Consider the following 24,253-nt stretch of genomic DNA (forward strand, 5'->3'; position numbering starts at 1 on the left):
CTTCTGTGCTTGTTGGAGGGGTGGACTCTGTGAACTCCCCCAGCTGTGGGGTGAGCGGTTCCCTAGGGACTTCCTTTTAGTGCTCCCCTTTTCCCTGGCACGGCCTGGACTCTCCCCTTTGGGGGCCTGCAGGGAAACTCAGAAAAAGAACCAAGTCTGGATAGAAAGCATTGAGGGGCCCCACCTGGCTGCACCTGCCCAGGGCCTCCTGCGGGTCCTAGGCTGGGGAGATGCCCAGTCCTCAGTTCCTCCTCACGTCCTTCCTGGCCTCCCAGCACTGACCACAGGGGCGAGTTCTACTCAGGCTGGGGAGTCCAGCCCCTGCTGACCTGAAACCTCTGCCATCCACCTGAAAACCTCACCTCCCGAGGCCCCAACGCTATAGGTGAGCAAACTACTCACCTTGCTTACCCTGCGCTGAGGCCTCTGAGACACGCCCCCCCCCCGACAAGGGCTAGGAAAACTCCCTGCCTTGGGGTCCAATCCCCTTAGTCCTTTTTCACATGGAGCCTGGACACCAGGCAGGACCAGGAATTTTCCCGTCTGCCACTTTGAGGCCCCATGATTCTCACAAGGTCCCGAGTCACTCTGAGGCCTGGATGTCAAGATATGCTGCACGTGGTCTTCCCTCCTGGGGACAACCCGGGTCCCCTCTGTTCTGGGGTCCAACTCCCCTCACTCCTCCCTCAGGATCCTTGCCTTTACTCCCTCTAGGACCTGGGCTCCGTCCTCTCCCCGACTGAGGTCCTGCTCCTCACACCAGGGCCTCAGTCTCTCTGAAGCCCAGATGTCAGGAAGTCTGCCTACTGTACCAGGACCCCAGTCTGAGACCCGGATGTCAGAAAGTCAGACCAAGCCTGTTGCGGTCATCATATCCCAGGGTCTCTCAGGACCGACAGCAGGGATGGGCTTTTCTGAGGTCTCTTCTCATTGGGGTCCAGGGTCCCCTCAGTCCTCCCTCGGGCACCTCACTTTGCCTCTGGGTAGGACCTGGGATTCTCTCCTCTCCCCAAACGAGGTCCCGTTCCTCTTAACCAGGTCCACAGTCTCTCTCAGACCCGAATTCCGAAAGTCAGGACCAGCCTAGAACAGTAATTCCACACCGAGACATTCCAGACCACCCGAATATAGGGGGCGAGGTCTGTGGGGTCCCCTCAGATTGGGGTCCAGGATCCCCCAAGTCCCCCATCAGTGTACACCCTTTCAGTCCCGTGAGGACCTGGACCCTTCCCTCTGCCCACATGAGACCCCACCCCTTATCCTAGGTCCCCAGTCTCTCTGAGACCCTGATGCAAAGTCAGGACACATTGCCAAGTGCTCATCCCAATGCCAGGGATGCCCAGGGCTGGCAGCAGAGGCGTAGAACTGTGGGGTCACCTGTGTTCTCCCTCTGGGTCCTCATCCTGAGCTCTGACAGGTCCTGGGATGCCAAAGTCTTCGGCAGAGGCCAGACCATCACACCAAGGGCGTCACTGCCCTAAGGCCCCAGGAGGAGGCTGTGGCCATTATAGCAGGGCTTAGTGGTTGAGGACGCCATGGGCTGAGGTGATGTCCTGGGAGTCACTCAGCCTTCCCTGTGTTCTTCGCCTTGACTCTCAGCTAGTCTGGGCACTGCCCAGGTGAGCAGGTGAGACCCTTGCTTCCCTTAGACACACAGGCCCTGTCGAGCCAGCACACCCGAGAGGGAAACCGGGGGTGGAAGACTCATTCCCACAACCCTGCCAGGGTCTATCAAGGCTGAGAGCAGTGATGACCGGTGTGTCCTGGGGCCCCAGAGCCCCCTACCCCCAGGGTTCTACCTTGACTCCTAGCATGGCTGGGCTCCTTCACTCTGCTGACCTGAATCTGAGGTCTGTGACCCAGGCCCTCACTTCTCTCTCAGAGGAATCAGTAGCGTCACATCCGGATGCCATGCCCTGTCGTCCCCCAAAACTGTCAGGAGGGCAGCACGTGCATTCCCTGGGAACCCTCAGTCTCCGCTGGTCCTCACCTCGAGTCTCCACAGGACATGGGGCCCTCCCTCTGCCCATCTGAGACTGCACCCCACAGACCAAACCTCTGGCTCCTCGAGTTCACTGAGGAAGTGGGCATGGTGGAGGGGTTCTTAGGCTGACATCCCCAGGAATGGTGGAGCTGCATTCTGTGGGACCCTCTGTTCCGGGGTGTCGTCCTCACTCGGGAGGGGGCCTCCTTGCCCCTTGAGAGAAGGCTGCAGTCCCAGCACAGATGCTGGATGGAGGGCAGCTGCACCCATAGTAAACACGTGGTGTTTACTAAACTTGACTGTGTGGTGGCTATTGTCAAAGCTGGGAAATGGACTCACATTGTTCTCTGCGTGTGGGGGGAGAGGTGACGCTTTGTGAGTAATAAATCATCGAACCAGGAAAGAATTCTGAACCTGTAGGTGTCCTCTAGTCCCATTCGGTGTTGCTACTTTTCAATCAGGGAAAGCAAGGGTTTGAAATTAGAAAAGTACGACAAAATATAGATGCCAACTTAAAAAAACAAACAAGCAGAAAAGGATTCTTATCTGCAGAATGGTTTCCAGAGTGTCATGTGGATGCTGTATCGGAGCCAGAAGCGACAGCATCGCCTATGGGATGTTTTAAAATTTCACTCACACTGAAAACTGTTTCCTGATGAAATCTGGAAGCATCACATGGGTGAACGACACTACAGTTGCAGTGAGGTTTACTCCACTAGAAGAGAAGCCTCACTAGCAAGGAGGGATGGAGTTCAAGCAAAAATCTTGCAATGTTGATATGATACATTTATAAATGGTGAAATGATCACTGACATAGTGTGAGCTACCACCTCCATCCTGTCACATTTCGTGTTTGTGGTGAGAGTGTAGAAGTTCCACTCTCTTTGCAACAGTCAAGTATTTGACAAATTGTGAGCTATAAACATCCTGCTGTACACTGGATCCCAAAACTTGTTAGTATTGTAAATGGGGGCTAGTACCCCATGAACAATCTCTTCCTATTTCCCCATCCCTAATTCTTGGCAAACACCACTCTCTTCTCTGTTTCTCTATTTTACTTTTTAAATTTATTTTTATTTATTTTTAAATTTTTGGCCTTGCTGCTCAGCATGTGGGATCTTAGCTCCCCAACCAGGGATCAAATCCATGCTCCCTGCATTGGAAGTGCAGAGTCTTAGCCACTGGACTGCCAGGGAAGTCCCAGTTTGTCCTTTTTAGCTTCCACATGTAAGTGATAACAAACCGTATTTATCTTTTTCTGTCTCACTTATTTTACTTAGCATAATGCCCTCAAGCTCCTTCCAAGTTGTTGCAAATGGCAGGATTTCCTTCTCTCACATGGCTGTATACTGAATATGTCACATCTTCTTTATCCATTCATCCACTGACAGACACTTAGGTTGTATCCATATTTTGGCTACTGTGAACAATGCTGCAATAAATTTAGGAGTGAAGATATCTTTTCGATATCCTATTTTCATTTCCTTCTAAATACATACTCAGAAGTGGAATTCCTGGATCATATGGGAGCTTCCTTGATTGTGTTCTTTGATGCACATAGGTGTTTGTTTTTTTTTTTTTTGATGAGGTCCAATTTATCTATGTATTTGGGGGGCGGTGCTCTGTTTTTGGTGTCATATTCATGAAATCATTACCATCTTAAATATTTCTATATATATTAATAAACACAGGATAAGAAGTACACATATAATTCTTTGCTCTGACCACCAAGAGGTCCCAGAATCAATGACCCTTCACTACCAATGAGCACACTTAGTGTATAGATCTAGTTTTGTCAATATCATTCGACAACAAAAGGAACAAGGGTTCCATGGAAAAATTGATGATTCTAGAACTGGGACGGGAAAGATGGAAAATGAGCCTGGAGCATCTTTGTAGGGTGTGGAAAAAAAAGTGTTCAAAAATTTCAAAAAAGGAAGCAAGGTTTTCAGGAGTATGACAAAGGTATATATAAAGGGAGCTGACAGGAAGAGCTCCCAATGGCCAATCTTCACAATTTTAAAATAAAAATATAAAAAGTTGCATTGGATTTTAACCCAAAGTGTAATATAAATACCGTGAGTCCATATTGAGAAAAATAAATGATTTCTTAATTACACAAACAAGGATAGACAAATCTCCCACTGAGAAAGATTCCAGTTTATGTAGATACTCCCACTTCTAGAAAGTGGAGCACAACTCCCCACCCCGAAGCATGAACCACACATTGTGACTTTCATCCAAAGAGGACAGGATGGAAAGGGGGCATAAAACAATCACTTTATCACATAGACACATGACAAGCACTACCTCAGCCAGATGATCAATGAGAGCATCATCAGTGATCAATTGTGCTAATAGTATATACGCTTGATATGATGTGATGAGAATGGGATTTAACATTTGTAATATTCCTCCCCCAAACTCAATCCCAGACTGCTGCTGCTGCTACTAAGTCACTTCAGTCTTGTTCGACTCTGTGTGACTCCACAGACGGCATCCCACCAGGCTCCCCCGTCCCTGGGATTCTCCAGGCAAGAACATTGGAGTGGGTTGCCATTGCCTTCTCCAGTGCATGAAAGTGAAAAGTGAAAGTGAAGACGTTCAGTCACGTCTGACTCTTCGTGACCCCATGGACTGCAGCCCACCAGGTTCTTCCGCCCATGGGATTTTCCAGGCAAGAGTACTGGAGTGGGTTGCCATTGCCTTCTCCGAATCCCAAACTAGGCACGAGTGAAATATCAGACAAATTCTAATCAAGGGTCATTGTACAAACATCTACCGAGTACTCCTCAAAACTGTCAAGATCATTGAAAATAAAGAAATGTTAAAGCTAAGAGGAACCCAAGGAGACATTACAACTAAATGTTAGGATGGTTTCCTCGCCAGGATCCTGGAGTGGGTAAAACCTATAGAAGCCTGAGTAAAGCATGAGCTTTAGTTGACAATAAATAATCCATCAATACTCCCTCATGAATTGTAATAAATGCATCGTATTAAGGTAAGATATTAGTAATAGGAGAAACTGGGTGAGGGTATATGAGAATTCTGTTATTTTCACAAATATTATTCAAATATTAAAGGGTTACAAAGGAAAAGGTCAAAATAAAAGTCTATTGACAGTTTCAATAAAAAAGACAAGGAAACTTTGGGCAAAAGATGCTGAGTATGATAAAAAGGAAATAGAAAGGAAACCAAACACAAGCACAGAGAACCTGTAAGTGTGAAACAACCCTTCCTCAATTACCTTCAGCTTTTCCTCTCCCTTAACCTCCAATCCCATATAATACACTAACTGGGCCTCTTCCACCAGAGAAACATCTCGGGATCCACTTTTTTCTCAAGCCCCACAAACACTGCCCTGATCCAACCTCATAGATGTTTTGCCTGGATATGGCAAGAGCCACCACCCGAGGCCAGGTGTAGACCTGGAGCCCTGTACTTGCTCAAAAAGCACTTTAAGACATCTGCCAGTGTTATTTGCCGCAGAAGAAGTCTGTCAAGATCCAGGCAGGGGCCAGTGTCTTGCCAAAGATACAAGGGTCCAGAGCAAACCTTTAGCTTGGTGTACATCTCAGCATGCTCAGCCGCTCAGTCGTGTCTGACTCTTTGCGACCCCATGGACTGTAGCCCCCGCTCCAGGCTCCTCTGTCTATGGGATTGCCCAGGCAAGAATACTGGAATGGGCTGCCATTTCCTCCTCCAGAGTATCTTCACACCCAGGGATCGAACTTGCATCTCCCACATTGCAGGCAGATTGTTTAACACTGAGCCTCCAGGGAAGCCCTGAGGAAACACAGGGACTTCACAAAGGAGCAGAACATTCACTGAGAATCCTTAAGCCAGGGATGGCACCTGTCCAATCTGTGATGCCCTGGGCAAGATCAGCTTGGGAACATGGTGGTGTGTTTCTACACAGAAGCTGCTGCTGAAGATACTGGATCCTGGAAATGACCTCCATATACATCGGTTGTGGGGGGAAGTTTGGGCTCCCTAGCACCCAAAGGCCTGAGGTTCTTATGTACCCAGAGCAAGATCCCAACCACACCTAGCAGTCATATCCAATAAGGTGCGTAAGGAGTACCTGTTATGAGAGCTGCCATGTATCCATCCTGGAGTGGCCCCCGGGGCTGTGGCCCCGGAATTGGCCCCAGAGAATGGATGTCCTCATGGAGACCGGGGCAGCAACTCACCTGCAGCAGTATCTGCTCCCACCTCCTTCTCCCGGCCAGGTCAGATGGGATCGGCAGAGGCTTGCAGCTTCCACCTCTATAGGACGGCTGGCCCTCTTTGCAGCCTGCACCCCTGGGGCCTGGTTACTTTCCAAATCCTCACTGGAGCCTGGGGCCTCTTGCACCTAGGAGAGCGTCCTGGGTACCAACCCTGTCATCTACTAGAGCCTGTCTTCTGCTCAAACAGCCTGACTGGCTCCTAGCTGGCTCTGCGGATGGCTGATCAGACACCCTTCTGCCTCTCACACACAGGCTCAAAAGCTAGGACCTCACAGTCACATTCACAAGACCCTGAGTTTCCTCCAACATGTGGGATTCCACAGGGAATGGTCTGATACACCTCAGGATCATAGACATGTGCCCTGCACTTCTATGGCCATGAATACTACTGACCCACCATGAGGAGATCGCCCAGACGCTGTGTCAAGTCCTGCTGGCTCCAGCTGAAGCACGGTGGAAGGGGATGCTGCTCTGGGACTTCCAGATAAAGATACACACATGAGGTCATCAGGACCAGGGCCTAATTGGCTCTGAGTGGGGGGCAGGCAGGACAAATCCCAAGGCCAGGTTCCAGGGGAGAGGGGGTGCTGTGGGAAGCAGGGGTGGGTGGCCTCGGGGCTGGGGCCCACGAGGAGGATGCCCCCAACCCCAACAGGGAACTTTGGCAGCTGGCTGCTGCCCTCCTGATGGAGACTGAGCACAGCCCCGAGGGGGCTGACAGTGCAGCTCGGGGGGGCAGCAGGGGTGTGACTGTGGGTGTGGTGGGAGGAATTCCTGCAGCCAGCTCCCTGTGGGGCAGCCTCTCTCAAAGGTCAGAGGTGCAGGACTTTAGTCTCTGGGAGAGGAACCGCACTCGCAGTGGTCTGTGTCTGCGTGTTGTCCTGGCTTGAGGATTAACCCATGGGTGCCTGTGTCCCTTCAAAACAAACGGTCCTGACAAAAATGCTTCTGCTCAAAATTCACTGGCCCCGGGTCATCATATGACCCTTCCTAAGTGAAGAGGCCTGGCAGGGTCATGTCCCCATGTGTGCAGGGAAAGAGGAAGACAAAGGTGACTAAACACCTGACATCTCTTCAATTCCACACTTCCAAGCAAATGCTCAACAAAGAGCAGTGGTTAGAATTTATAACGACAAAATCTCCTTTGTTTTGGAGAGGAGAGTCTGAGCAGGTCACATGGATCTTGAAATTCTCCACCTTTTCCAAGTGTCCACTGACTATCTGGCAGGTGCCACATATGTGACCAGAATCACATGTCCTCTTCCCGTCGTTCTCTGGCACTCAGCAGGGAGAGCTGCCCCTTCAGGCCCCTGCACCCATCTGCAACCCCCACCGCAGTGACCTCACCACCTCCTTAGGCCCGAAAGTCGCTCCTGCCTTTTGATGCCAGGCACAGCCTTAACCTGTAAGTCTTCTGCTGCCTCCACACTTCTCAACCTGCTTGAACCCAAGGACGCTGGCAGATGTTACATCTTTACTGGCGAGTACTCATTTCTAGTGTTATTCAGATCACAGACTCGGACAGACTCTCTCCTCTGGAAATTGTTTTCAAGACACCTCAGAAAATCGGCAGCTCAATAGGAAACAGAATAGAAAACCACTCAAAATTGCTGCTCTGAGTGTTTTCCTCTTGGAGGATATATTATTCAATTTGGGCATTGCCCTTAGGAGGGTGGAGCAGTGTCTTTCCCAGCTGTGAAACTTGTTCCCAGGATTCCAGTCACCAGCACGTCCTGTCCACATTTGCAGCTTCTCCTCACACATTTCTTCCCACTGAAATCTAGACCATGCTCACAAGTGGCCAAACTATAGTCCAGATGACCAAATAAATTGCCATTTCAAAATACTTGGTAATCAGCTTTCCCAGGGCAGAGAGGATGGCTAGCCCAGGGAATACAGAACCATACTTCAAAGAGCAAGATTCTCATTTCTTCAGGATTCGCAGCAGATGGGGGGTGGTAGAAAACACCTCCTTTGCCCCTGTGCTCGACAGCAATGCTTCAAGAGCCAGGAAGGACCCCTTCCTTCCTGCTTCAGAAAGAGGTCTCTCTGGGCTTTATCCAAGAGGCAAAAGGACACCTCACAGCAAAGATCCATTTCAGACTTTCCCATCAACCTCATGACACACTGCCTGTAAGTCTGAGGGCTGCCACCAACCAGCCTCATCACGATCACCTCACATAGAAGGAACCCAGTTTCTCAAAGCTCCAAACCACCCTGGCTCAGGCGCCAACACTTGAGTGCTCCTCCTGGAGCCCCACCACCCCTTCCTGTGTTGCCTTGTTCCGTGGGACTAGGGGACATCTCTCCACCTTCCTTGTGTGACTGCGGCTCTGAGACCATCGCTCGGGGTGTGCGGGTGTCCTGCTTCTCCTAGTGTCCCCACTGCTAACATGGCCTTTCACAGAGCAGAGGCTCCATAAAGGTCTTCGGAATAAATGAGCCAGTAAGCAGGGGGCTCAAATGAACTGTCTGCTACTTCCTTAAATAACCCAGGCAAATCCAAATAAACAAAGATAAGTTAATTTTTGAGAATGATACACAAGAAGGACAGAAGCATGAATTCACTACAATTACATTTATCATCTAATTCTTCCCCCATCAATACTACTGCTCAGTAAGGTCACATTCCAAAACAGTCCTAATTCTAATTCCACTGTATCCTGATCAGGATCACAAAACAAAATGGAAAAATTCCCAGTTGCTTTTACTGGGAATAGCAAAACTCTTGTTCTTCAACTGGGTAAACACAAAACATTGTGATCAACGTCATTCACAAAGCTGAGACACTGAAGTTTTTTTCAGTTCAGTTCAGTTCAGTCGCTCAGCTGTGTCCGACTCTTTGCGACCCCATGAATCACAGCACGCCAGGCCTCCCTGTCCATCACCAACTCCCAGATTTCACTCAAACTCATGTCCATCGAGTCGGTGATGCCATCCAGCCATCTCATTCTCTGTCGTCCCCTTCTCCTCCTGACCCCAATCCCTCCCAGCATCAGAGTCTTTTCCAATGAGTCAACTCTTAGCCCTCCATTAAAACAATTCAAATTTGACAGTTTTCTAAAGGAAACAGAGATGAATCTGCCTGTCATCATAAAGAACAGGAACCCAAAGACGCTACACAATGGCTCCCCCAACTGGCCCAGGCCCTGAGTTCTGAGAAGGCTGAACGCTCCCTTTTCAATCACAGAGGGAAGGATTAGCCTGGCTGCTGCTCTGGCTCAGGCCTCCTTGTCCACGTCCCTCTCAGCCTCTGAAGACTGGAGTGGGAAGGTCCTCAAAGCCCTTTGTCTGAACCTGAGCACAAATTCCATGCCTTGCTGTTTGCTGGTCTCCGCATAGGCCCGGGGACCCCACAGGAACGCATAGCGAGCAGGGGCACTGTCAAGCACCTGCTGGTACTCCAGGTATCCCTCCTGCACCCACACTTGGGTCAGCAGCTCCCTGGGCTCCCCAAAGATGGAGTGCTCCCTCCCAACACACACCCCCATCCTGCTGAGTGCTCCCCAGACCGCCTCCTCAGGGGCGGGGTCTCCATTCCTCATGATCACCCTGAGGACCAGCACCAGGAGGCCGGCCTTGGGCAGGCCCTGCCCACCGCTCAGCATCTCATCGCAGGTGAGGCCCAGGGCAGGGACCGTAGTGTAGGTGTGCTCCGTGGGGTCCACCTCCCTCACCTCCACCCCACAGACCAGCTGCAGGCACTCTGAGGCTTGGCTGAAGACCACCGGGAAGTGCTCCTGGTTATCCTTGAGGACCTTCTTCAGCATTTCTGCCTGGGAGGTCAGCTCCCTGGCTGAGTACTTGAGGAGCAGGAACTTCATCAGGTTAGCTATCATCTCCTTCAGAACTTCCTGGGGCAAGGCCTCCCCAGGGGCTGAGGAGGACACTGTGGCAGAGGAGGCAGAGGGGGCTTCAGCCTCCCCCACCTCAGCCCCCAAGCGCTGCACTTCCACCGGGCCCTGGGCCTCACCTGGGTACTGAAGGTCCTCCTCAGGCTTGCTCAGCTCACTCTTCTCCACCAGGAGCACGATGCCTGTGATGGAACCCCAGACAGCAGTGAGACAGGGGGACAGTTGGGGACCACGGGGCTTAGGGGAGGAGGGGGTGGGAATGGCCTGGGCTGAGAATCGCGTTGTCCCTGTGGTTAGTGCATAGAGGTCAGGCAGGTCATGAGGAGCAGCTGAGAAGCAGCTGAGGACCAAGCATCTCCCCAGCCTAGAACCCATGGCAGGCCTTGGGCAGTCTGATACAGGCCACTTACAGGTCTCCCCTTGAGGGGTTCACTCAGACCTCCTAGGGGCGCTCATCCTGGGCTGCCAGTCCCTTGGCAGCCTGAAGGAAGAATTGAAGTGGCTCCCCAGGGTGCAGTCAGCACAGCCCGAGATTTCTGGCACTGACAAAGTGGGGAGATTAGGGCCTTCTTGGGTCCCCTCTGTTTTAGGATGGGGAGCCCCACTCAGGACACCCTCCTCACCTTCATTCCTGGTACTGCCTGGACCTCCTCTGCTCTCTGACTTCAGGACACGGGCCTCAGACCTCCGCCTTGGCCTCTTGGTTCCTGGAGCTCCTGTGAGAGAAATGATGGGGACACCTTGGGGGTAGAGTGTGGTACATCCCTGGGCCTTTTGTGCTGGAAGCAGGAGTAGACTCTGTGAGGTCCCCCCAGGTGTTGGGTGGGAAGCCCCTCGGGGCTCCTTTGTAGTTCTCCCCTTTCCCCTGGCACGGCCTGGACCCTCCCCTTTGGAGGCCGGCAGGGTAACTGAGAACAAGACCCAAGTCTGTACAGAAAGCGCTGAGGGGCCCCACACTTGGCCGTACCTGCCCAGGGCCTCCCGGGGGTTCTAGGCTGGGGAGATGCTTGGTCCTCAGCTGCTCCTCATGTCCCGCCTGGCCTCCAAGCACTGACCATGGGGCAGGCATCTGCTCAGTCCTGGGAGTCCAGCCTCTGCCAACCTGAAGCCTCCGCCCTCCACCCGAAAACCTCACATCCCAAGGTCCCTAAGACAGACGTCAAAAACTTCTCACCCTGCTCACCCCACTCTAAGGCCTCTAAGAGCCTCCACCAGGATCCCTCCCTCCGTGTTGGGGTCTAACCTCCTCAGTCCTTCCTCGCATGAAGCCTGGACTTCAGACAGCTCCCGGGACTGTCCCATCTGCCATTTTGAGACTCTGCTGCTCTCACGAGGTCCTCAGTCTCTCTGAGACCCGCAGGCCGAGTGTGCTCTACTCAACCCAAAGTCTCCCAGGGCCAACTACAGGGGCGGGGCTCTGTGGGGTTCTGTCGGTCCTCACTCAAGGTCCCCTCAGTCATCCCTCAGGCACCTCACCTTGCCCCTGCGCAGGACTTGGATTCTCGCCTCTCCGCAACTGTAGCCCCGCCCCTTATACCAGGACCCCAGTCTCTTGAAGACCCGGATGTCAGGAAGTCAACATACTCCTGTTGTGCTCACCCTGCCCCCACGGTCGCTCTTGACTGACAAGAGATGGGCTTCTCTGAGGTCTCCTCTGATTAGGGTCCAGCGTCCTCTAGTCCCTCCTCAGGGTCCTCAGTTTGACACCCCGCAGGAGCCACTCCAGTACTCTTGTCTGGAGAATCCCATGGACGGAGGAGCCTGGTAGGCTGCAGACACGGGGTCGCGACGAGTCAGACATGACTGAGCGACTTCACTTTCACTTTTCCCTTTCACACATTGGAGAAGGAAATGGCAACCCTCTCCAGTGTTCTTGCCTGGAGAATCCCAGGGACGGGGGCGCCTGGTGGGCTGCCGTCTATGGGGTCGCACAGAGTCGGACACGACTGAAGTGACTTAGCAGCAGCAGCAGCAACAGCAGCGTAGCGTAAGACCTGGGAATCGGCCCCCATGAGGCCCCGCCCCATATGCCAGGTCCCTAGTCTGAGACCCGGATGTCAGGAAGTGAGACCACGCATGTTGGGCTCATTCTACCCCAGGGTCGCCAAGGGCCAATAGCAGCTACAGGCTTCTCTGCGGCCTCCTCTGACTGGGGTCCGGGGTCCCCTCAGTCCTCCCTCAGGGTCCTCATCCTGAAATCCTAGAGGAGCTGGACTTCTTCCCTCTGTTCACCTGACGACATGCCCTCTCTCCCAGGTCCCCAGTTTCTCTGAGACCCAAATGTCAGGAAATGCAGTATGTGCTCATCCACCCTCTGTGCTCCCTGAGCCTTGATGTGAGGGTCCCACCTCTGGTCAACACAAAGGGCATCCCCAGATCTGCCAAGAGTTTGGATGAGTCCTTGATGGAGGATATAAGGAACACCACAGATCCCTGCCCCTGCTGTCAGGCCTGGACGATCCTGGTGGTGGGATGAACACTTGGCAGCCTGTTCTGACTTCTGAATCTACCTCTCAGAGACATTAGGCAACTGTTAGAAGGGGCAGGGCCTCAGATGGGCAGAGGGGAAGATCTTAGTTCTTTTGAGAGTCAAGGTGAGGATGTGGAGGGAGGACTGAGGGGACCTTGGACTCCAGAGCAGAGTGGGCTCTGGGAGGACATAGGGCGGATGAGCACATGCTGCATTTCCTGACATTCAGGTCTCAGAGAGACTGGGGACCTGATATAGGGAGTGGAATTCCTGACATTTTGGGTCTCAGAGAGACTGGGGTCCTGGTATAAGGGCTGGGGCCTTAGTAGGGGGCAGGAGAGAATCCAAAGTCCTCCCTGGAGACAAGGTGAAGTCCTGAGGGAAGACTGAAGGGAACCCCGAGGGAGGACTGATGGAAGCCCACAGATCCCCGCTCCTGTCAACCACCCTGGGGGCCCCTGGGGTGGAAAGAGTACACTAGGCCTGTCCTGACTTCCTGACAGGCCTATGAGAGACTGGGCACTTGGTGTGAGGAGCAGTGGCTCAGGTGGGGAGAGGACAAAGCCCAGGTGAGTTGGCTCTTCCCATCAGGTGGCCAAAGTTTTGGAGCTTCAGCTTTAGCACCAGTCCTTCCAATGGATATTCAGGGTTGATTTCTTTTACGATTGACTGGCTTGATCTCCTTGCTGTCCAAGGGGCTCACAAGAGTCTTCTCCAGTGCTACAGTAGTACTATTTTATGCATAATAGAGTGTAACAGTTAATCCCAAACTCTTAATTTATCCCTTCCCCTGCTTTTCCCCTTTGGTAACCACAATTTTGTTCTGAGTCTTTCTGATTTGTAAATAATTTCATTTGCATCATCTTTTTAGATTGCACCTATAAGTCTTACCATAGAATATTTGTCTTTCTCTTTCTGTCTTACTTCACTTAATATGATAATCTCTAGGTCCATCCACGGAGCAGGCAATGGCAACCCACTCCAGTACTCTTGCCTGTAATATCCAATGGGTGGAGGAGCCTGGTAGGCTGCAGTCCATGGGGTCGCTAAGAGTCGGACACGACTGAGGATTTCACTTTCAGTTTTCTCTTTCATGCAGTGGAGAAGGAAATGGCAACCCACTCCAGTGTTCTTGCCTGGAGAATCCCAGGGGCGGGGGAGCCTGGTTGGGCTGCCGTCTATGGGGTCACACAGAGGCGGACACGACTGAAGCGACTTAGCAGCAGCAGCGGCAGCAGATTCATCCATGTTGCCACAAACAGTATTACTTTGTTATTTTTTATGGCTGAGTAGTATTCCCATTGTGTGTGTGTGTGTGTGTGTGTGTGTGTGTGTGTGTGTGTAGGCCACATCTTCTTTACCCAATCATCTGTCAATGGGCATTTGGGTTGCTTCCATATCTTGTCTGTTGTAAACAGTGCTGCAATGAATGTTGGTGTGCATGTTGGAGTGCATGTATCTTTTCACATTAGAGTTTCTGTCTATCTGGGTATATATTCAGGAGTGGGATTGCTGGATCATATGGTAGTTCTGTTTGTAGTTGTTTAAGGAACCTCCATAGTGTTCTTCATATTGAGTGTACCAACTTACATTTCCACCAACAGTATACGAGGGTTCCCTTTTCTCTGCTCCCTCTCCAACACTTATTCTTCATAGGATTTTTGATGGTGACCATTCTGACCAGTGTAAGGTAATACTTCATTGGAGTTTTGATTTGCATTGCTTCCCTGGTGGCTCAGAGGTTAAAGCGTCTGCCTCCAATGCGGGAGACCCGGGTTCGATCCCTGGGTCGGGAAGATCCCCTGGAGAAGGAAATGGTAACCCACTCCAGTATTCTTGCCTGGAAAATCCCATGGATGGAGAAGCCTGGTAGGCTACAGTCCACGGGGTCGCAAAGAGTCGGACACGACTGAGTGACTGAACGGAACGGAATAATTAAGAATGCTGAGCATCTTTTCATGTGCCTGTTGGCATTCTGTGTCGTCTTTGGAGAAAAGGTCTTCTTTGGAGAAAGGTTTTCATGTCAGGGTCACACAGGCTGGGTGGCTCAAACTACAAACCATGTTGGTTCAGGAGGCCAGCAGCCAGTGTGAAGGTGTCAACCGACGTTGGCTCTTGTGAAGGCTGTGGAGAGTCTGTCCCATCTCTCCCCACTCACTTCCTGGGCATTGCTGGCCATGGTGGGCTTGGGCTTCCTCTTCACCCGGAGTTGTCCTGTGTGCCTGTCTGTCTCTAAATGTGTCCTTTGTATGGGCACAGCCATTCTGTTAGAGGAGGGTCCATCCTAATGAGCTCACTGGACCTCTATCAGCTCTGTGAAGACCTTTCCTTTGTCTCTAAGGTCACGCCGAGGTACTTGGGAATGAGACTCCAGCACCTGAACTTGAGGGGACACGATGTGACTCCTCACACCCTACACACACTCTGAGGTAGGAACACACTGGAAAGTTCCAAGGATGGAAGGATGGCCATCATAGCTACTGGGAGTGAATCTAGGGGCAAGGAGAGCAGGCTGCCGTGGTAGGAACCAGATCATGTGGGACCTCATTGGCCTGTGAGAACTGTGGGTCTGCTGTGCTTGGGGAAGGGAAGGCCCAGGAGGCTCTAGGCTGGGTGCCTCTGGGACCATGTCCCCATCCTCATAGTTACATGGAAACATAGGCTTCTGCTAGAGGTGCTGAGAATCTACAGAGGTTCAGGCCTGCAGCTCTGCTCCCCTGCCTTCACCCCACTCCAGTAAACAGGGAACCCCTCCAGGTACAAGGAAAGAAGTGAGGAAGGAGGTGTATGTGGTCAGGTCCCCTGCAGTCATGGGCTATCTCTCTATCCCTGGCACCTGCTCAGCCGTGGAAAGATGTGAGAGTAACCTGGTGGGTTATTTGAAGTTTGAATTTTGTAATCCCTGCATGGTGCCATTCCAGGCCCTGGCAATGACATGGAATGCACCTGTCCCAGTAGTTCCTGCTCTCCTTCGTTCTTTCTCTAGGCTCTAGGTGGGGCTGGGGTGTGGGAAGGGCTGCAAAGAACGTGGTTCCCAAATGCATGGGGAAAACACCTGGCAGGGCCGTCCAGGGCCAAGGCCAGATTGGTTTGCACGGATCTGTGCTCAGCAGGCCTGGGCTAAGATGGGGGCTTTGCAGAGCATGGGCAGGGATGGGGCCAGGGAGTTGAGAGGTGGGGTGGGGGCAGTGGTGGGGCGGGGGGAAGCCAAGCCCAGGACTGTGCCTGTCTGTGCTGGGAGGGGACCAAAGCCCAGCCACTGGGCTGTGAAGCCAGGGGGCTTGCCCTCCCTCCTCAGTGCACCCAGGGTTTCAGGGCCCTCTGTCTTGGAACTCACCACGTGCCTCTCTCCCACTGTTCCGCCCTCCTTCCTGACCTCCCCACAGACTGCATGTGATTGACGGGTCCTCTGGATTGCCAACCCCTGTCAACGGACAGTGTGGAGATGGATGGAGGGAGCCAGCCTTCTGTGACCCGCACCCCCCCATTCTGTGTCAGCAGGCTTGGAGAATGCTCAGACTCGTGGGCCTGATGTCTGGCCCAGGGCTGTGAGCTTGGAGGCTGCTGTGTCAGGCTCCTGGCCTTTGTGGTTCTGTGTTTCCGCACCCACGTGAGGTCCTGGGAGCCCTGGGAGATGAAGTTTGACTGTCTGTCCTTCCGACAGCCTTACGGTGTCAAGACCGTGGAGATGTGGTGGCTGCCCATGCTATGTGGACCCAGCACTGTACCGTGGCTGTCCACAGCGGGCACTGGGACTGGGAGGACATGGACTGGCAAGAGCTGCTGGAGCAGAGGCTGGGGGTGAGCCCTGCCCAGATCCAGGCCTTGCTGCGGGATAGGGAAAAGTTCTGCCATGGAGTGATCGCCGGCATGTGACGTCCTGCCCTCACTGCCCGCATGGCCCCTGGTGCTGCCCTAGATCTCAGCCAGCTTGTGGTCACTTGTTTTCTGTTGAACCAGTTGGTAGGGGGAGGAGGGTTGGGCCTGAGGTTTCTTCAGAGGGGCAGCAAGTGTCCCTGCGCTGGGAAATGGTGGCCTGAGGTGCCTGACCCCCACTCTGGTCCTCAGTCCCCATTTTTGCTCTGACTGGCAGAGGCATATCCGGGTCTGCACGTGGTACTTGCCTCTGTGTGTGTGTGTGTGTGTGTGTGCCCAGCAGAGACCATGAGAGGTAGCACAGCACCCAGCGTGGGTTCCCCACCCCCACTGCCTGCAGCCGGGCCTGAGCAAGTCCCCTGACTCCCCAGGGTTGAGGCTCCACAGCAACTCCTGTCTGCTGGTGAATCACTTGGGAACCTGATGTTTGCAGGCTCCCCACCAGGGCCTTCCTATTCTGTCCCTGCAGCCTGCAGTGGGCAGACTGAGAGCTCCCCAAGGCCTGATGGGTTCATGGAGCACCAGGCCTCTCCCTTTAATTTTGCTCCCTCCCTCGCTTGGCCTTACCCGAGTTCCCTTTGCTGAGGTGAGCCAGCCTGCAGTGCTCAGCCAGAGGACCCAGTTCACCCCGGGTCTCCTCTATGATGCAGTCTTAGTCTCTAGCACGCATGACTTTGAATCACCTTGTTCTCCTTCTGTGTCCTGTCTTTGCACACACGTCTTGTGAACTGGGGTCACTTTGCTGTGCCCAGAAATGCTAGACTGTGATGAGGTGGAGGAGCTGGAGAATCAAGCCATGCTGCCCGACCTGCGACGGAAGTACCTGACTGCGCTCGCCGACCCTCACTGGCTTCTACAGCCCGTCCTGGGGAGGGTCAGGAAGGATATCTTCCAGGTGGACATCCCCAAGCACCTGATACCATCCGGTCGCCACCATTCCCTGGACATGCTCGTCTGGTTTGGTCTGAATTGGTTCCACCCTGCGGTGAGCTGCCCACTTGGTGCGGGGCCAGGGACCTGGACTCCAGACTCAGCAACAGTCTCCAGGTCTTTACCCTTACAAAAAGATGTCACCACTCATTTTGGCCCTGCTGGGTCTGGGTGCTTGAGAGAAATGTGTTGTTAGGAAACCGGTTAGTGTTTTTCCCTCTCTGTGCTGGTCCAAACTCCCCCATGTTGGAACAGTGTCCAGGGGACAATGGGGGAATGCTGGGGGTGAGGCTGAGTGTCAGCAGCTGGCTAGACCTCCTCCAGCACATAGCGAGGCCCACAGGCCCAGAAACTGGCCGTGGTTTGTCCTTGCATGTGACCCTTGCCCTGCTGTAAAGTGTACCTTGGCTCAAAAAGCATGTGTTGGACACGGTGCCTGGCTGCTCCGTATCCAAAGTTAGGCTCCTAAATACAGCTGTCAGGGCAGAGCGACAAGGGCTGGTGCTCACCTTGTGGAAACTTGTACTTGTCTTTGGGTTTAAAGTCATGTTTTTGCAAGGCCCTTGGTGGGTGGGGTGACCCTGCTTTCCGGTGGGCCTCTTGGGGATGCCCCTGGATGAGGAGCTGGAGAGGCTCAGCTGCTGATCAGAAACTTGTGGCATCATCGGCGGACCCAGCAGGAGCCCATTCTGCTTCAGGGTGCATGACTCTTGGAAGGTGACACCCCCATGGTCAGGAGCCAGACTGGGTCTTCTGCTGTGTGGCAAGCAAGGCACAGGGACCAGCCCATCCTGGGCTGGCCTCAGAGCATGGCTCGGCAGCCAACTCTTGGCCGAACATGTGAAATGCTGATGCTTCAGATGAAAAGGTTCTGTGGGGACCGGACTGAGGCCTGCCTGGGGCATGGGTTTCCAGTCTCATTTGGCTCACCCATTGCCGTGAGTAGCATAGACAGACAGAAAGAACACAGACTCGCTGTTCTCATTCGATACTTTATTTAATCCCATGGAGTTCTGCTGTACTTTATTAGAGCTAGAAATAGATTTTTTTTTTTTTGATACAAGAGAGTGCTTTTGAGTGTCCCTAGGGACTTGGCAACCCACTCCAGTGTTCTTGCCTGGAGAATCCCAGGGACTGGGGAGCCTGGTGGGCTGCCGTCTATGGGGTCGCACAGAGTCGGATAAGACTGAAGTGACTTAGCAGCAGCAGCAGCAGGGACCTGGCAGCTCAAGGATTGGAACTGTCGTTGAACTGCTTACAGAGGGCGCACTTGTAAACTGAGGAATCCTCTTGCTCCTCATCCACCTCAGGTGCCTCGTTTGGGGCCACAACTGAAACGACCACCATCACGATGGAATAATAGGTGTTGTACATAGTCATCACTGAACCATAACCTGGGTACTCTGTGGGGCTCTAGGGCAGTTCGCCTGTGCCGTCCCTTCCCGCAGTAGCTGGGGGTACGGACGTGGCATTGCTGGACATGGCCTCTCCACTGGGCCCACCCTGCTCGCTGGGGAGATGATTTGCCCTGGCCCACCCAGCTACACTGCCCATAGACCAAAGGCCAAAGAACACAAATGAGCACCGGCCAGGGGTTCTGTGAGCTATTGGGGTTCCTTTCTGGGCCTTCTTGTCAGCCTCTTGGGTGGACTCATTGTGGTGGAATTTAGGAGAGCGTCTGGTCACCACAGCTTGCTTCTTTCTCTTCTGGGTCGCTGTTGCACTGGTGGCGGGCTAAGCAGTTGTTCTGGGGTCACCTTTCCTCCAGATGTTCTTCAGGAGGAGAGGCTTGTCTCTCTGAAACTTGGAGTTCTGTTAGATCTGAAAGGATATGAATCACTTTAGCCATTGTGTGGGAGAATAGCAGTTCCTCGCCACCCTTCTCTGCACCACGTCCGGACCTTGCCTAAATATGGAGATAAGGTCTCTTCATTCCTGGCAGCTTATGAGGCCCTAGTGAGTGTGCTCCCTAGAGCTCCCTCAGGGCCAGCCTCGCTTGAGGTGTTACTGGCCCTCCCTGACCTCAAGTGGCCCCTCGGGGTCTGGAGTCAACCCTGTGGATCCTTTCTAAGGGGGTTGGTGGAACATGATAGGTCCTGCTTTCTCCTCTTTCCTTAACCATCCTCTCACAAGAAAAATAGTCCTCCTGGGAAGTGAAACCTGTCCAGCACTCAGCTCGTCTAGTCTAGTCTCCCCAGAAGGGCTTTCTACATTACCATCATCCTCTTCTTCCCCACAGAGTGACCCGAAGGGTGAATTTTCCTGAACCCATTCAGGTTCAGTTCGCAGATGAAAGTCTTGATGCTGTCTGTCTCGAAGATCCTGTCTGCGCCTCTGCACTGGAGGTCCTCCGCCTGGAAGAGATCTGCTTCGATGACCACTGTGTCTCCCTCGTCGTTCCAGTGCACAGAGGTGAAGGCCGCATCCTCCACTATCACCCAGAGATTCTAGGGAAGGACAGCCTGAGGACGGCATTGATCTCATCCTCCTTGGCCGTTTCTGGGTTTGGGCCCGGTGGGGGCAGGTTGTCTTGGGAGCCTGGATCTGGCCTCTCGGGTTGGTCACCCTGCTTCTCCAAAGTCGCCCATGAGAATTCACATTTGCATCCAGGGAGGAATCATGGCGGTACCCTGCTGCAGTCTCCCCATCAGTTGATGGGGCCAGTGGGTCAAAAAGTGCCTCGTAAAAAGCCAATCTACCTCAGGAGCATTCTCTATCCAAGCAGTGAATGCTCAGGGCAGAAGGGCCTCAGACCAGGCTCTCAGTGTCCAATACTGTCTGGAGATTCTAAAATCTAGGGCGTGGGCCAGGCAGCCAATTAAGTGGTCCGCTTCCTTACTTGTTTCATGATGTCACAGAGGTGATATGGAGAGGCAGCCCTGGCCCAGTGTAGGGGAGGGGGGAAGGGGATGGAAATGGGATCCACAGCTTATCTCTTATCAGAAAGTGCAGAAAAGTATGTTTCAGGTTGCCTGTAAAGGCTTCCATCTGCTGCCAGGTGCCTTGTTTCAGGGGGCCAGGCCTTGGATGGGTTGACAAACGTGCCTCTGGCTCCACTCCCCTCCCTACCAATGGGCAGGCCTGCGGCTGGCTTCTGCTGAAAGGTCAGGCCCTGGTGAGTCCTGGCACGGCTACCACTGAGAAAGACCCCAGGCGTCAGATGGGCCCTTGACGACTGTTGCTTCCAGAAGATGGGGTCCATAGCAGGCTGATGAGTCTACCCTGAGCTGGTGGTTCTACCCCTCCACCCCCTGTAACCAGCCTTGCCCCTCTTGTGGCTGTGGTCTCTTTCAGCTTGTACTGCCAATGGTAGGTCCTACTCAGATGGCCCCAAAGTCAAGTCCCGATGGGACTACCAACCCCAGATCTGGGGGGACCTCACAGAGTCAATCCCTCCTACCAGCACAGAAGGCCTATGTCTGTGCCACACTCTACCCCTGAGGTGCCCCCTACATTTGACTCACAGGGTCTCCAGGAAGAAGGAGGTGAAGGCGGAGGTCTGAAGTCTGTGTTCTAAGGTCACAGGAGTGCCAGGAGTCAAGGTGAGGTGGGGGTCCTGAGTGTGCACAGGGGCTCCCCATCCCAGAACAGAGGGGACCTCAAAAGGCCCTAATCTTCCCACTTTGTCAGCCCCAGAACCTCGGGCTGTACTGGATGCACCCTGAGCCAGAATTTCCCTTCCTCATTTGACAGCGGACTGACCACCAAGGAGGAGCGCCCCTGTAACGCCCAAGAGCAGCCCTCAAGGAAGACCAGTAAGCGGCCTCAGTCGGAGCCACCTGTGGCGCATTTCAAAACTGAGACCATTTACACACCCTCTTTTTCCCAGGTCAGTGGTCTCCATTTCCCACCTGCCAAACCCCCACTGGGCACAAGACCCCAATCATCATGCCTGTGGTCCCGACGAATGAGCTCTGCACTCCTGAGGAAGACCTTCAGGGCCAAGTCCAGGCCCAGGACCCAGCGGAGGTGCAGCTTCTGGGGGCTGAGGCGGAGGCTGCCTCAACCCCTCTGGCCTCCTCCCCTCCAGTCTCATCTTCCTCGGCTGCCGTGGATGCAGAGATCTTGTTCAAGCAGGCTCTGAGTGTGATGACGACTCAACTACTGGAGTTCCTGCTCCTCAAGTATGGCACCAAGGAGCCGATTTTCCAGGCTGAAATGCTGAATACGGTCCTCAGGGATAACCAGGCCCACTTCCCCGTGGTCTTCCGTAAAGCCACGCAGTGCCTGCAGCTGGTCTTTGGCCTGGATTTGAAAGAGGTGGACCCCAGAGAGCACATCTATGCCATGGTCCCCACCCTGGGCCTCACCCTCAATGAGATGCAGAGGGATGGGCAGAGCATGCCAAAGGCTGGCCTCCTGGTGACGGCCCTGAGCCTGATTCTCCTAGAAGGGGACCGGGTCCCTGAGGAGAAGGTCTGGGGAGCACTTAGCAGGATGGGGGTATTTGCTGGGATAGAGCACGGCATCTATGGGGAGCCCAAGGAGCTGCTGACCCAAGTGTGGGTGCGGGCGGGGTACCTGCAGTACCGGCAGGTGCCTCACAGCCACCCTGCTCGTTACGAGTTCCTGTGGGGTCCCCGGGCCTATGCGGAGACCAGCAAGCAGCAAGTCAAGGACTACCTGCGCAGGGTCAATGGCAGGGGTCCCAGGTTCTTCCCACCCCGGTGTGCAGAGGTGTGAGGCAGGAGGAAGAGGGGCCCTGAGCCTGAGCAGCAGCCAGGCTCCTTTCAGGCCCACATCCAGCAGCTTGTCCTGGGGGTAGGAAGGGAGGCTGAGCCTTCCCTGTGTGTTTGAAGAGGGAGCATTCAGCCTTAGTCGTGACGGCCTGGGCCAGTTGGGGGAACTGGTGTGTAGCATCTTTGGCTTCCTGTTCTCTACAGTGACATGGAGATCCACTTCTGCTTCCTTTAGAAATTTTTCAAATGTTGTTCCTTTTAATTGGAGGCTTAATGAGCTTCAGTGTCTCACCATGTCAGTAACGTTGATCACAGTGTGTTTGTGCTTACCCAGGTCAAGAACAAGAGTTTTGCTGTTTCTCAAAAGTGATTGCAAACACTTTCATTTTATTTTGTGACCCTGAACAAGATTCCATGGACTTGGAATATAACTATTTTGGAAATATGATATTACTTAGTAAGAATTAATAAATAAAATGTATTTGAGCTGAGTTCCTCTATAATTCTTGTCTGTGCTTTTATAGAGCTAAACTATCTCTGTTCAGTTGGGTTTTTCAAGTTATTATTTAAGAAAGTATAAAAAGCCTGATCCGACTTAATAAGTGCCCTTCTCTGGCTCATTTATTCCACCGACCTTCGTGGAGCCTCTCCTCTGGGGAAGGCCCTGTATTAGCAGTGGGGACACTAGGAGAAGCAGGACACCCCAGCACCTAGATTGATGATCTAAGAGCTGCAGTCACATGGCGAACGTGGAGAAATATCCCCTAGTTCCACAGAACAGGGCAATCAGGGGCAGGGTCCAGGAGGAGCGCTTGAGTGTCGGTGCCTGAGCCAGGGTGGTTTGGGCCTTTGGAAGCTGGGTTCATTCTGTGGGAGGTGATTGTGATGAGGGTGGATGGTGGCAGCAGCCAGAGTTATACACAGTGTCTTATGGGTGAGAAGAAAATCTGAAATGGGACATACACATTAGAAGATCCTCTTCTATCCTAGATAAATTTCCTGGGGCAGGAAGGGAAGTTACACTATGGTCAGGAACAGTTAGACACCTGTTTATGCTGCTTGACCTAGGTATACCAAAATTTCTCAAAATGGGGAGGGGTGAGTGGACTTTGGTTTGCTGTACAATCTACTCAGTCTTGGAGAATGTAGTTGAAGACGGCTTGGTAAGCACCCCCAAACTTTTGGTAGGATTTTAATGGAGTGTCTTCTTTGAAACTGGTGTCTGTGCACTTAACCTAAAGGATCAGCTTATCCAGGCGGTCAGACCCTAAAAGCATAGATTAGGAGGGGTTATGGAAACCGCAGTGGCAAAATCTTTGCTGAACTTGAAATCACACACCTCAGAACCCTCCTTGGAGGTGAAGAGTTCTGCACTGTGCATATCCTAGCTGGATTTTATAAGAAAACTCCCACTGTTCTTGTCCTCTCACTGTCGCTTGTCTGATACCTGCTCTTTACGAAGCTCCTGGCTGTCGGGGAGCCTAAGGGCACCTGTGCAGGTGCTCAGGCAAGTTCCATTGTGTGGAGACAGCCGCGACTCCCATTGGGAGACTGTGTCTGGCATCAGGAGGCAGGGGCATATCCTCAGCTCGCTGAGACTGTGGGAATGCATCACTGAAGAGGGAAGGGCAGAAAGAGCACTGGAAGGAGCCTGGGAGACCCCTCCCTGACATTCCCAAGAGCCTTGGAAACTAAATCAGATCTTGCATTTGAAAGTGCCAGCACAGAGGTGTGACTAGAAACAGTTGGAGTTTCAAGGCACCTTTGGCTTTCTCAAAAACTCCTCAACACATGACTGGAATTGTCTTCTTCCCAAGCTATACCTACCGACTGCTGTCTGCTGAGCCCCGAGTACACTGCAGGGCAGGGGAGACTCCAGGTCCTTGTTCTCATCTCTTCTCCCTCTGCTTCCTGGAAGCTGTCTGCAGGGAACATGGGATCCTAGATAAACCTCCAACAGTTTGGGAATAAATACATGATCAACTCACCAACTTAAATACAAAGACAGGGAAAAAAAAAAAACACTTTTCATATAAATAACAAAAGCACATCATTTGGGGAAAAAGCATCCCATTTGTGCTGATATCTGGGGTGGCGTGGAAAGATATTCTGGATGAAGGTGGTGCCACATCCATGGTGCTGAGGTCCCAAGAAGCAGGAAAGACTCCTGCCTGCCTGACTGATGGAAGCTCTGTCCAGGCGCCATCCATTCAGGGCCAAGGTTAGGA

At 52.9% G+C, this 24,253-nt stretch overlaps 3 protein-coding genes across 3 annotated transcripts; 2 read left to right on the forward strand and 1 right to left on the reverse strand.

The window, feature by feature from the left end:
• Positions 1 to 9,437: 9,437 nt before the first annotated feature.
• On the reverse strand, positions 9,438 to 12,312 carry LOC148773513 (melanoma-associated antigen 10-like). Its single transcript, XM_088834319.1, has 3 exons — positions 12,303 to 12,312; positions 10,694 to 10,786; positions 9,438 to 10,252 (listed from the first exon to the last, which is right to left on the reverse strand). The coding sequence occupies exons 1-3, from the start codon at positions 12,310 to 12,312 to the stop codon at positions 9,438 to 9,440; spliced, it is 918 nt and encodes a 305-aa protein (XP_088690445.1).
• Positions 12,313 to 16,174: 3,862 nt separating this feature from the next.
• On the forward strand, positions 16,175 to 19,797 carry EOLA2 (endothelium and lymphocyte associated ASCH domain 2). Its single transcript, XM_088834320.1, is given in 4 exon segments — positions 16,175 to 16,253; positions 16,256 to 16,410; positions 17,135 to 17,401; positions 19,750 to 19,797. Coding segments are annotated over 4 exon segments (549 nt in total).
• Positions 19,798 to 21,234: 1,437 nt separating this feature from the next.
• Positions 21,235 to 22,029, forward strand: LOC148773515 (melanoma-associated antigen 10-like). The gene has a single exon (XM_088833921.1). It carries the CDS (start codon positions 21,235 to 21,237, stop codon positions 22,027 to 22,029), a length of 795 nt encoding a protein of 264 aa, XP_088690047.1.
• The last annotated feature ends 2,224 nt before the right edge of the window (positions 22,030 to 24,253 follow it).

This window comes from Moschus berezovskii, chromosome X, assembly GCF_049115385.1.
Source record: "Moschus berezovskii isolate FMDL1 chromosome X, NW_MosBer_1.0, whole genome shotgun sequence".
Lineage (NCBI taxonomy): Eukaryota > Metazoa > Chordata > Mammalia > Artiodactyla > Moschidae > Moschus > Moschus berezovskii.

Excerpts from the sequence above, each read along its gene's own strand:
- LOC148773513 (XM_088834319.1), bottom strand. Across the intron at positions 10,253-10,693 it reads AGGCAGTACCAGGAATGAAG|GCATCGTGCTCCTGGTGGAG; the intron begins GTGAGGAGGGTG and ends GTTCCATCACAG.
- LOC148773515 (XM_088833921.1), top strand. The coding sequence starts at position 21,235 with ATGCCTGTGGTCCCGACGAATGAGCTCTGCACTCCTGAGGAAGACCTT.